This window comes from Symsagittifera roscoffensis, chromosome 5 (genome assembly GCF_963678635.1).
Source record: "Symsagittifera roscoffensis chromosome 5, txSymRosc1.1, whole genome shotgun sequence".
NCBI classification, from domain to species: domain Eukaryota; kingdom Metazoa; phylum Xenacoelomorpha; order Acoela; family Convolutidae; genus Symsagittifera; species Symsagittifera roscoffensis.
The window spans coordinates 53618585-53631914 of record NC_087066.1 but is presented as its reverse complement, the minus strand read 5'-3'; the positions used below and the strand labels follow the sequence as shown (position 1 = coordinate 53631914).

The following is a 13330-nucleotide window of genomic DNA, read 5'->3' as shown; positions in this document are numbered from 1 at the left end:
TATCAGTCCAAAGTCAATCTTAAGTGCCAGCCGTTGAGTTAATTTTTTTTTAATAGAAAAGAGCTCTGTTCAAGTTCCCAGAATGGACTATCATTCAGAAGTATTCCAGTCAGAACTAGTTTCAACCTTAAAATGTTACAGCGCTGAGTGTTTAAAAAAACTCGGTGTTTTCTCATTGACAACCATTCAAAAATTAGAGCTAAAAAATGAACAACTGTTTGTTTCAAAATCGTCCAATCAAACGTACACTTTCACGATAATTTGAATTCCAAAGCTCACCGAAAACTCATTGCCTGTATACTTTTTTATGAGCGATATTTAATGGTTTATAGTTTTTCATTATTCTGAATTAACAAGCTTTTCAAAGCTCCAAACGAAAGTTGAGTTCGAAATGAGCGAATCAAGTTCAATTTTGAGCACAAAAACTTACAAAAAAATCAGAAAAACCAACACTTAAAATCAAATTTTGAGCAGGAAATCATGAATTGAAATAGTGTAAGTTATCAAAATAAATCAGATTTTTGGCGCAACATATTTTATATGAAATTTTAGTATATGAAATTTTCGGCACAAAACTATCAAGTAAAGTAAAACCACAAAAGTGAAAAAATAATGAACAATTTCAAAAAACCAGTTATAAAATTTTTATTCAAGAAAATAATTCCATCAAAAAATTGTCGATATAATTTAAATATTTAGAAACGGAACCATTTAGGCCGAATTAAATGTTCAAATGTTTATTAAATAAACAAAGTAAACGCTAGTTGGTTTAACAATTACAGTAATAAATCAAAAACTTTTGCAGCTACAAAGAAAAATGCTTGCAAAGCAAGAAACTCCACGATGTGCATTCAACTTGATATCAGACAAAAGCGGTCAAATTATTATCAGACAAACGATACGCAGACAAATATTTTTCAAATGATAGGCAATTGTGATAACGGATTTTTTTTATAGTGCACTGAACGGAACTTCTAAAGTGTATTGTAACTGCAGTACCTTGTTAGCACTGCAGTGTATTTATATAATTTCAACTTTCAATAATTAAGAATTTGAGCATGCCATTGGAGCACATTGTTGATGATTCAAGAGATTTTTTTAAACTAGTTCTTGCTCCCAAAAAGTCTATGTTCTGATTTGATAGAACTTTCCAAAACAACAGTTTTTTAAAGCATTGTTGCTAGCTTACTTTGAATTTCATTTTTTTCGATGCGGCACTGATTGTTAATCATAGTATTCCAGCGAAGTAAAAAGTCAGAAATTAGAGTTTTAGCAGAATCAACTACCACAAGTAAGAGCCAGATGTGATCCGGTGATGAATCATATTGAAGCTCTTGCAGTCTTGATCCATTCTGAAACATTTTATTATCGTTTATAGCGCAAAAATATGGACGCATCAACATTTATGGACAAGAGTGTATTTACAATTTTTTAATACTCCCGGCTTAAAAAAACGGCTCAAAATTTTTTAAATTGAATAAATTAATACTCCCAACTTTTTTCTCGTTTTTTTCATATATTTTTTTGCACGGGTAAAAACATTTTTTTTTTGCACGAGCAACTCAAATGAGGCTAATTATTGGCTCTTTTTCCTTTTCCCCCACCTGCAAATTTTTACATGTATATTTGTTGACCACATTGTCCGATTGTTATGAAAATTTACATACAGACTAATAATGCCACGGCAAACATATTTGGTCTTCATACTCAACCTCGTAAAACCACTCGTTACACTAATAAGTTGAAACTGGCGTGAGGTGGGGGGGGGGGGGGGGTATGGAAAAAGAGCCTAATTATTGATTGTTAATGATTTGCTAACAACAAGAAACTTCTTTTACAATTTTGCATTCCCCATTTTACGGTACCGAGTAAAGAAGAATGGTTCCTGTAAACAACTAATTCAAATGTTAAGCTTGTGCAATTTTTGTGGAATTCGCTTTCGCAATCCATTTTCGTTAAAGAGATCCGAATTTTTTTGATCTCGCTTATTAGAAGATATACTGAGCGCACAAGTTTTTTAGATTCCGGACGAGGACAACGAGTCGACTAAGTTCAACCCGACTTTTGACGAGACAGTTGAGACTGTGAGCACCCTGCTGGACCACATGATTCTGGCCACTGAGGGACTCATCAGGGTCGAACACAGTCTATTCTACCCTGTCGAGGGACAGGTGAGATATGTTTTTACAGATTAAATAGCTGAATTTAGATTTTTCTAGATAAATCCTCAAAAACTGTTTCAATCTTGTGCGGTTTTTGTAAAAAAAAATCGCATTAAAACCGCTCAAACTTTTGAGAAAAACCGCTCAAAACGCTCAAAACTTGCTCAAACCGCTCGTTTTAAAACAAGTTTTTGAGCGCAATCGTCCAAAAAACCGCTCAAACCGCTCAAATCTTGCTTCAAATTTGGTGAAGTATCTCGACTCGTGAAAATAATACTTAGCTAAAGGGTGAGTTATAAAAAAAATCGTCAAGCTTACTTGAACTGTTTGAAAACAATAAACTTCAACCTGCGGTAGAGGTGGCTAAGTTGCCAAGTCTCCTTCTATTAACCAAAAATTCGGTCGGGGTGCTTAGAAGCCCGACATGATTCGCGCTTGTTGCTTGAGGTTGAAGCAAAATTACCCAGCCCAGACAAATAACCAAAAAGTTCGGATGTAATTCTTAACCAGTGGCACAGCAGCGGTTTTCCTTGAAGAGCCGGACGAATGTTTGCTTTTTTCCTGGTGAACAAATGGTCTTGACTTGTTTTTTCAGGGCCAGAGATTTCTGCCGACGGTGAACGTGGAAGAGGATGCTGTAGTCGAGGCTAAAGAAAGAATCGGGCAGATTGTTAAACTGAACGAGCCCGGACCCATCAAGTGAGATTATTTTACCCCAATTGAAACCAAAACGAGTTGAGATAATCTTACCCGAATTGAACCCAAACCTGGTTGAGATAATTTTACCCCAACTGAACCCAAATTGACAGTTGTGCCAGGTTCTAACAGGCAAAAACTGATTTTGAATCTCTTTAACTATATCCAATACCCCCCCCCCCCCCCCCCCCCCCCAATGCAAAAGGGTGAAATTCGTTACGAGGTATAAAATTCTCATATGCATAACCGTTGATTTATTTTTATAGGGGGGATATTCATTACTAGGTTACCGAGGCGGGATATAGTTAAAGAGATCCTTGAATTGTAGTTGGACGGTTTTCCCTATGAGGTTTAAAACTGAAAGGAAAATATTTTCAGAAATCGCAGCCGTCTTTTAACTTTGTTCTAGCGAGTTAACTTATAGGAGTGCTGCTCGAAAGGTTTATTCAAGGATCTCTTTAACTATATCCCCCCTCGGGTACCTAGTAACGAAAATCCCCCTCGGATACCTAGTAACGAATATCCCCCTATGAAGAAATAAATCACAGTTATGCATATGAAAATTTTACCTAGTAATGAATATCATCCTTTTGGTAAAGATATAGCGTTGCTGATATAATATTTTAAATTTTGTAAGATCAAATTTTAGGACTCTTCTAAAAATTATGCTAATTACTTAAATCCTTCTCAACAGCTTTGCGTAAGTCGATTTGCGATGCATTTTTCAGTGTGTCATCATTGCCTTGAAGATTGTTCTCGCTGGTGTTCGTCGATTTGTTGCATATTTCGAACTCAAGTTTTTTTTTCAAGATTTCGGCAAGAGTAAGTTAATCGGGTCAAACATTATAAACAATAATTGTCTATCTGACTGAGAAATAGATTGAATTAATTCTCTTGTTGTTTCATTTCTGACTGATATAATATTCTAACTCTTCTGAGAAATAATTTTTGTAATGAATTGGACGTTTTGTAGTTTTAATCATAATGATAGTTTGATACTAATGAGTTTTCTAATGAATTGGAGAATATTGAAATCTCAATCATAAAAAAGTTTGAAACTTCAATCACAATGAAATTTTCCGAAAAGAATTTAATGAAAAAATAACCCAAATTTGAAATTGCAAAATTAACAACCCGTACCCAGTAAATGTTCTAATTGAGATCTAAAATTCAGATCTGAAATAGTTTGCGAAGTGTTAAAATATGAATGTTAAGTGTTTGTATACTTTAAGTGTTTGTATACTTTAAGGGTGATTTTATACTATTTTTTTGGTTATTTCAGATCTGAAAAAATCTACTTCAGATCTTACTTGAGATATAAATTTTAATTAATATCAGATCAGAAAAATCAAGGATTCTGACAGAATTTTTGCTATTTTTCTGTATTTTATAGCTTCTGATAGCTGCTAGATGGTACTCATCAAAGTCTACATGTAGAAATTGCTACAATAGGCTTCCCAAAGTATGAGATAAACATCAGAAGCCCATCAGCAGCGCATGAAAATTAAAAGTTTGACAGGTGTTCTAACAACTTTGAAACTTTTTAAAACAGTTGAACAAGAAGTTTACTTTGCAAAAAAAACCTGTTTGGGTAATTATTTTAAAACTTTTGTACCGGTTTTTATTGTAATTTTAATTTCGTATTGAATAAACAGCAAAAACTGAAAACTCAATTTTTTGCTCGAAATGCATATAATATAATTTAACAAAGAGTTTCTCGAATATAATTTCAGATCTGAAATTTTGTTTTTCAATGTTATTTCAGATCTAAAAATTTCTATTTCAGTTTCAAATTTCAGATCTGAAATTCTCAATTTCTCAACAAGAACTGAAATAACGAGTTTCAGATCTGACAATCAACTTATGGTTAGTGAAGAAGAGTGATTTTTTAAAATTAAAACTCAAAATCTTTGCTTTAAATCAAATTTTAAAATATTTGCGCAAAATTTTAGATAATTAACAAAGTTAGAGGTATTTTGTGATATAGTTTTCTCATCAATTAAGAAAATAATTTCAGCATAATTAGTGATTTATTAATAAAACTAAAACGAACCATTTTTGGGTTAAATTTTTGGTTGAGAATTTCACAGAAAACATTTTATTAATTCTGGTGAAATTCTAAACAACTTTAGTTCTCTTCACTTTTTGTCCAATCTTAACCCAATGTGAGAAAAACTTCTTTGAAATTTAAAATTTTGTTTCTTTTGTCCAGTTATTTTAAAATCAGCACTGTAGACTTCGTACGAAAAGAAAAACTCAAAAGTTTTTGCCAAATTCTCGCGACAGGTAAGAATCTTGGATTACTTTGCATACCAGTACATCCTTGAGTAAATGCATTAAAAAAAATTTCTTCTAGATTTTGAAACTTTTTGTGCGTTTGAATAGATTCCGTGAGGTGTATGAGAGGTTCAAGTACTTGCTGGCCAAAGACACTGACGGAAAGGTTCAGAGGTTCATCAAGAGAGATCCGACTTTGAGTGGGTATGTGAAGGAGATAGATGGTCTCAAGAGTATGGCCAACAAGGCCATGAGTTCGTTCGTGTCTGTGCCTATGGGTCTCTTTCTAGTCGACTGCACAGAAATAAACGAGGTGAGTAGTCGACTGCACAGAAATAAACGAGATGAGTAGTTGACTGCACAGAAATAAACAAGATGAGTAGTCGACTGCACAGAAATAAACGAGATGAGTAGTCGACTGCACAGAAATAAACGAGATGAGTTTCAATGCGTGTAATTGACTTAAATAAAAAAATTATATTACGATGCGCTTATAACTGCATTGAAATAAAGTAGTTGAGTTGACCTTGATATCTAAGTTAACTGAAGTTAACGGCGTGTAGTAAAATTAAGGCCAAATTGGTGACAATATCAGTGACCTTGAGCTGCTTAATCGATCCTGGAACAGCAAATTAGACTGAATAGATTTTATGAAAGTCTTATTAATCTGTTGAAATAATTTTAAAATGGGTTTCGTAAAACTATATCAGGGTTTCGTAACACTATAGTTGGAACTTAAACTGGACGTTACTTAGCCCTGTTTAGCTTTTCTGAGGTATCGTTTAATTCAGTTTCAGAATGCCCTTTCAGGTAACCTTCGGACTTGACCTTGTTTGATTGACCTTTAAACCAAATGCTCCAACACTGTTGATGTTTTCAGTGGCTGGTGTCACGTGCGAATCAGCTGATTGCTAAGATGGTGGACACTGTGGCGGAGACCAACAGACAGGTGAATAGAGACATCTGCCACAAGTTCGACCAGATTGTGGAGAAAGTGACGGCTGTCAAGACCACCACCAGGGATCTGGTCGCACAGCAGGACTACTGCGAACAGCTCAGGATCCGAGACCTGGTCATACTCTCGGTCAGTTCCAACAGTACTTCGCAACCATTTTTATTATCGTGAAACAAAATATTTATTGCACAGGACTGTACCTTTAATTTTCTAAATATTAGAAGTGAGAAGCAAACGCAAAATTTATTTGATCGCAAAGTCTTGGTTACAATTTTGAGAGAAGTAACGTGACGATGAAAAAGACATGAAATATCACCAATGAAGATTCCTTGAAAGTATTGTCAATCTTGAGGTGGTTCTCGATTTAAAAAAAAACACAAGCAGGTTAAAGAGTTAATTTCACTATCGAATTTTCAGGCGCATCAGTAAAAACTCAAAGTTAAAAATAACTGGCGAAAGTATGAAGTGAAATAAATGCTTTTATCATAATAACCGTATTGATTTCAGGATGAGCTGGAAGCTTCTGGGTTCAACCTGATGTTTCTGCTGGAACATACTTTCCTGTCCAAAGATGACCTCATTTTGAATGCAACTTCATTCAGCTGGCCAGAACGCATACTGCCCATAGTCCGAAACAGGTGCGAACGGCAAACCGTGAAATTTTCGGTGCATCTTTGTCACGACTTGCACAAAAAGACGAGAAGATGAAACGAAGTCTCCTTTGTTAAAAAAAACGTGCAAAAATCAAACTACCCTCAGTAGTCCGTCATGCTATCAATTTTACGCTTGATTCCCCATTTTTGTTCCTCGGTCAAACAGAGTTAGCTGCCGAAGATTGAGCTATATATTTATGACTCATATTATTGAAAACTGTTTCTTTCATGGAACTTGCAATTGCAGGTTTCGTTGCGTTGTCATAAAGCTCCATGAAAAATTACAGGGATAAAAAATTAGGCTTTGTTGCTTACTGAAATTTCATTTCGCGAAAGTAAAATTAAAACAGCATTAATTTCAAGCTTTTTTCAAGTTTTTCTTATGTAAGATTTGAATAACTTTAAATCTTCCCTAGATAATTGAATTAAATCATTGTATGTATCTGGCGGAAAAAAGTAAACAAAGATACTCGGTTACTGCTCAAGTAGCACAGAATGTTCCGACCAGTCTTAAAAAAATACAATACAAGTTTTTCAAATTGGTGTCGTTTTTTTCGGCATGTTCTCATAAAAAGGCCTAAACGAAAAAACAGAATTTAGGCATATTTGAGCGTCATAGTAAAATAGGTCTATTCGAAAACAGTTTTTGAAGAAAAATTAATAAAAAAAACGAAAAGGAACTTGAAAGTTTGAAAAATTTTCAAAAATTTTTCATTTTTTTTGCAGAAATTTTTTGAATTTTCAAACTTTTGATTCTCAAAATTGCGTTAAAAAACTCCAAAAACTACCTTAAATAGAGTAAAACTAAGTTTTCACTGCTTAAATTAAGCTAAAATAATCTATTGCAAAAGCCTGCACGGTCACCTTATTAGCTCGAAATTAGACCAAAAATCAAAAATTTCAGACCTTTTTTTCAACACTGACAATTTTTTTAATGTCGTTCGAATCAAAATTGAAAGGGCTTTAAAATGATGTATCACTCGACCCATTCCGATGATTATTTCTGGTACCTGATTTTGCGTGGAAAACAAAAAAAAACTGAAACACACCCGAGCACAAAGTTCCTCCCCATTTTCAATGGCCGGAACAATAAAATGTCAAAAACACGAAAGGTCTGCTAAATGAGTTGGTAGCCCTCTTTCTGCTTAGTGAGCTGCGCATAATGAAGGAGAGAGATGCTGCTCTGGATAAACTGCGTTCGCAGCAGAAAGACTTCACAGCCCGGTTGAATGCCACTCTGCAGCAAGTGAAGGACTTCCGGTCCAAGGAGAGGATGGGAGAGGCGGAGAGATACGTGTCCGAACTCCAGCAGATAGACGAAAGCGTGAAACAATACGAGGAAGAGGTATGAACGTTCACCATCTTTTGGGCAAAATTGCGCCGATTTTTTAATTACAAAAAAAATGAAAAAATATTTTTTATCGTTTAATTTTTTTTTGTAATCTCATATCAGCAGAAAAAACCTCTACTTCTAATTAAGCTATATTTTTTAATTGTTTGAGAAGCTGATTTTTTGGAAGTTTGTAGACATTGAGTTTGGCATTTTTCAGTAAAGAGTTAGTGGAGCTGTTAATTTTGTGGTTAACTGAAAAATATTCCTTGCCATTTGAAAACCTTCCAGAAGAATTCACACCTTAAGATCCCACTGGCCACAATGCCAAGCCGAAACAAAGAACAGAAAGTGTCTATTTTGAATTATGTTAACTATTCAGCGAACTTAAAACTGTAATTTTTTCTTGATGTTTTGGAAAAAACATTTAGTCATTTGTAAGACTTGGTATAGACTTCATAAAATGCTCTATAGATACCACAGGGGCGGACGCCCCCCCCCCCCCTCAAGGATTCGAACCTCTGCCGACCCCTGCCTTTCTTTGTACTATTTTGAGATATCCATATTTGGTGACGGACGCAAAACATTTCTAAAGGCGCCTTTGGCGCCAATTGTGAGGGGGGATCGCGCGCCGAAAAAGCGCGATTTTTTGGTCAACATTTTCCAAAACGGCCCAAAAACGCTTTTTGGCCTCTTTTCCACAATTTTGCCTGCGGCACCGAAAAATTGTCCAAACCAGGGTTTTCTTAGTATTTTGGGAGAGCTCGGAAAATCAAACTGGTCGACCTAAAAAAAAAGGTTTTTTGAAAATCCTAGATCCGCCGCTGAGATGAGTTATCTGAAATGAGTTATTACGGTTGTTTCCGAATTGGAAACGTCTCTAAATTGGCCAAGGGTCCAAAGAAGTGTCTAAAGCATAGTTTCTAATTATGCTAATGAACTCGTTTTGGTTGGAAATTTTCAAAATTTCTCTTTTTCTTAATTTCTTTAACGAGAATTGTCCCCTCCACTCACAAATGACGATATCTCAAAGTTACTTGGCAAGATCGTGTCCTAAAAATCTTTTACGAGAAACCCAAAACAAAGAAAAATATTTTTTTTTCGTGGATTCCAAAACGGACAATTTTTTGCTTTCATCTTTTTTCGTAGTGGAATTCACTGCTTGATGCCTTGAACTTAAAAGTTACAATTAATTTTAATTTATTTGAAATATATTTTTTGTTTTGTTTTTATCAGAAAGAGCAGATCAACAAGGAGGAGTTGTTGCTGGAAACTGGGATGCAGACGTCCTATGGCATCATCATGGACATCGTGAACCAGAAGGACCCCTACGAGAGACTGTGGACCACTGCCATGTCCTTCTCCAACTACTACGACAAGTGGATGAACGGACCCATACTCAACGTCAACGCCGAAGTAGTCGACGAAGAGGTATGCATATTCATCGGGGGATTCACTCTTGCCAGAAAGACTGAGGGTTCGAAAACCAAAAACGAATTGATTTTTTTTGTAAAATTTTTCCAAATCAGTTGTTTGATCGAGTATCTGATTGTTTTGACTTTGCTAATAGAAGTTTTTTTCCTTGCTCCAGGTCCAGCAGCTGTGGAAGAACAGCTACCGTCTCACCAAAATCTTCGCCCACCCAGACTTCATTGGTCCGATGAGGGCGGCCGTCTCCATCAAGGGCAGACTGGAAAAGTTCAAGGTCAACATGCCCCTGCTGCAGGCACTTGGAAACCCAGGTCTCAAGGGCAGACATTGGGCACAGATGACCAAAAAGGTAAAACACACTTTACAGAATAGCCGTGACCGAGCGGGGTAAGACAAGCGCCTCTCAACCCGAGGGTAGTAGGTTCGAATCCCACTTCGGTCACGGTTGGATGGGTCCCAGTGTCATCCGCCTCCTCAAGGTGGGACCGGAGCGGCTACGGCGAAAAGTGAAAAACCACAATCAAGAAATGCTGAGGAAATCACAACCTAAAAAGTTTGAGTTGAAATTGCCTTAGGTGACTAGGGCAAGGAAAAGTTAAGGAATAAATTTTGGCTAAAGTCTATCTTAAAAGATCCTAAGATAAATCATTGGCTTAGAAAATAAAGGTAGCTTTAAGTAGGCTCAGATAAATTTCCGAAAAGTTTTAAAAATTAGCTAGGAGTCTTATTTTTATAGTGCAGGGGTATTTGAAGGATCAATAAAATGGAAAATTGTTGTATCATGAAAACGTTGCCACTTGCTTTTTTGTTACAACTGACACAAATTTTCAACCAAATTAGCCCAAATTAGTTCTATGATAAGGCCCTGATTTGGGTTCACTTTAAAACCAAAGATTTGTAGAAGCTGAAAAATATCTATGACACTGATTGTTTTTTTGTCCAAACAAAAAATCTTCAAAATATAAATATGGACTTTTTATTTTAAAAAAAATTGTTTACTGAACGCAAAAAAGTACATTTTTTTTTTATTTTTGGTAAATTAGCTCCTGAATTTTTCAGGTTGGAATTGACTTGGCACCAAAGAAGGACACTCCTCTGAATGAATACCTTCAAATGGGCCTGGAAAAACACCTGGAAGACCTGAACGCAATCAGCTCCCAGGCATCCAAAGAATACGCGGTTGAGAAGGCGCTGGAAAAGATGAAGAAACAGTGGGAGAGCATGGAGTTTGCCTTCACCTCTTACAAGGATACTGGCATTCCCATTTTGAACTCGATAGATGATATCCAAGTGCTGCTTGATGATCATATTGTGAAGAGTGCAACTATGAAGGGATCTCCGTTCATTGGACCATTTGAAGACGAAATCATGCAGTGGGACGTCACTCTTGTAAGATCCATAATGTCATCTAGGGGCGGATTTAGGGTGGGGGCGGGGGGATTCGACCCCATGCCGACCAAAAAGGTCCCCTCTTTGGTACTTTAAAAAAAATCAATTTTTGGCCGACCGACCGTCAAACTTTTCTAAAGGCGCCTTCGGCACCAATATGTTCTAATTTTAAGGGAGATGGTGCGCCAAAAAAAAAACGCGGTTTTTCTCGAAATTTTCCAAAAAAAAATGCTCAAAAAATGTTTTTTTTTTAATCTGCTGTTTCAAAAATTGTCATCAGTTTGTTATCAATTACAAAATTTAAAAGAAACTTCCAGGAAATTCTGAAAAACTAATTTCTGATAAAATTCGAATCTGAATATGTTTTAAAATGTTTGACCCTAACCAAAAAAATGTACGAGGAAAACTTTGATTCATGAGTAACTTTGGTGAAACCTTAAAAAACCTTCAATTTGGATGCAATTTTTCTGAAAATTTTCGAAAAAATAGCAACCGGACTTCACTTTCTCGTATGTTGGTCCTCGTACGTTGGTACTATCCCTCGTGGATAAATGATCTTAATTTTCAAAACACTCGTTCGGTTGTTTTATGAAAAACCTGGAATTCTTGTAACGATATAAGAGTGATTTATTTTTCAGCACCGCATGAAAGGTATTCTTGAGACGTGGCTGAGTGTGCAGAGTAGCTGGCTATATCTGGAACCCATTTTTGGATCAGAGGACATTCGAAGACAAATCCCGCTAGAGGGCGGCCAATTCGAAAACGTTCACAACGCATGGTAAGAATTCTGGTTTTCTTTTCAGCTCTGGCTTTTTTTTCAGCACTTTTTATCACACCACGCCGAAAATAACTACACTAATTTGAAAAAAAAAAAAAAACAATTACGAGGCCAAGCTGTGCACTGGATAGGCTCACAATTTTGTGTCTGTATGTTCCTGAATTCCAGAGACAAGTCTTTAAACATTTTAAATTTGTGTCGGAAAGATCAAAGGAAAAGAAAAATTAAAAGAAGAACAAAGGGAGTGTCCTTGTTGCGGAATCCGCTTATATTTCCAAAAAGCACAGTTTGGCCTCGTAGCGACTTTTTTGTTTTATTTTTTGTACAACTATGGTCGGAACATTCTGAGCACAGCAACCGGCTAACCTTGTCTAACTCTGTTTATGTTTCAAGGGACGGCTGGGAGAAGATCAACAGTGTTTTGTACGTTCTTCAGTTCATTATTTTGATTTCGAATCAGTAGATATCAGCTTAGTCATCTGTAGATTAAAACAATCACGCATATTTTAATTAGTAAGTGTGATGTTTTTTAAGTACATGTTTTGTCAGTCATGAGTTTAATTTTAATGTCTTAACGTTGAATATTGTTCCTTTGACTGTTCCATATCGGCTCTTTTTCTGTACCGACTCCAGATAAAAGTGCTTTGTCTTTTGGATTTGTTTTAACCATATGTAGAAACCATGCTTACTTATGCTATCAGTAGAAATTGTCAAAACCAAGAACTTGAAAGTTTGAATTTCAACATCGATACTAGATGGTTCATGTTTCGTCATTCATTCATTGCGATAAGACCTCTTGCGATAAGTTTTCTTAAATTTGAAAAATGCATGATATTTTTTGTAGGCTCCGTATAATGAGCTCTTCGAAGTTTGACAACTCCGCTCTGAAAGTGTTGGCAATACCCAGGATGCTCGAGGACTTATCTGAAAGCGAGGTAAGAATCAAAATCGGAACTCAACTCTAAATTCATACATGAATCGGATCTTTTAAACTTTCCTTTTATCCATTTATTGCAAAACATCCCCACCCCTCCCCCACTGATGGGGGAGTTAGTAAAAAAGTACAAAGATTATGACTGTATGTTTACTTCGCACATGAGGTTTTTTATGAGGGGTCGTTGATAACTTAGAGATGACAATTAAAGGTATACAAAAATCTATTATTAAAACCAAAATCAAAAATCTATCCATTATTTAGAAATGCCGTTGATCACTCAATGAAGTCAGAACAATGATTTTTTCTAAACTTTAAATGGCGTTATTCCTCGTATGCATTGTCGCCAGAAGCCATATACAACAATTACGCATACTATAAGAAACGAAAGTTAACCAAACCAGTCCAATGGGAATGTGAACTCAAGAGATCAACGATGCAATGCCGAGCCAAAACTTGGAGATCAAAAAGACAGTCAGCACATGAACAATCGCACGGACCCGGTTACCCATTAATGGAAATATATGCAATCAAAGCGAAAATCAAAGAGGATGCAGTGACCTGCACAGAGGCCTCCGAGAATAAAGTAGTTTTTTTTTGCTTTAGTACACGCGACACCTGAATTTTGCTCAACGTTCAGAACCTAGTCCTGAACGTCAAAAGGGGAATCAGAAGATTTCGCCATGAAAACAGATGTCACCTACCCATCTCAACTTTTGAGCTAC

At 36.0% G+C, this 13330-nt stretch overlaps 1 protein-coding gene across 1 annotated transcript in view; it reads left to right on the top strand.

Annotated features, from left to right (window-relative positions):
• Positions 1-13330, top strand: part of LOC134846236 (dynein axonemal heavy chain 3-like) — a 174034-nt gene that overhangs the window by 19363 nt on the left and 141341 nt on the right. The window contains exons 15-26 of the mRNA XM_063863505.1: positions 2022-2171; positions 2758-2861; positions 5244-5448; positions 6016-6219; positions 6598-6728; positions 7893-8088; positions 9310-9504; positions 9665-9853; positions 10564-10893; positions 11532-11671; positions 12065-12094; positions 12516-12606. Coding sequence (XP_063719575.1) covers positions 2022-2171; positions 2758-2861; positions 5244-5448; positions 6016-6219; positions 6598-6728; positions 7893-8088; positions 9310-9504; positions 9665-9853; positions 10564-10893; positions 11532-11671; positions 12065-12094; positions 12516-12606 — 1965 coding nt within the window. The remainder of the gene's footprint in view (positions 1-2021; positions 2172-2757; positions 2862-5243; positions 5449-6015; positions 6220-6597; positions 6729-7892; positions 8089-9309; positions 9505-9664; positions 9854-10563; positions 10894-11531; positions 11672-12064; positions 12095-12515; positions 12607-13330) is intronic.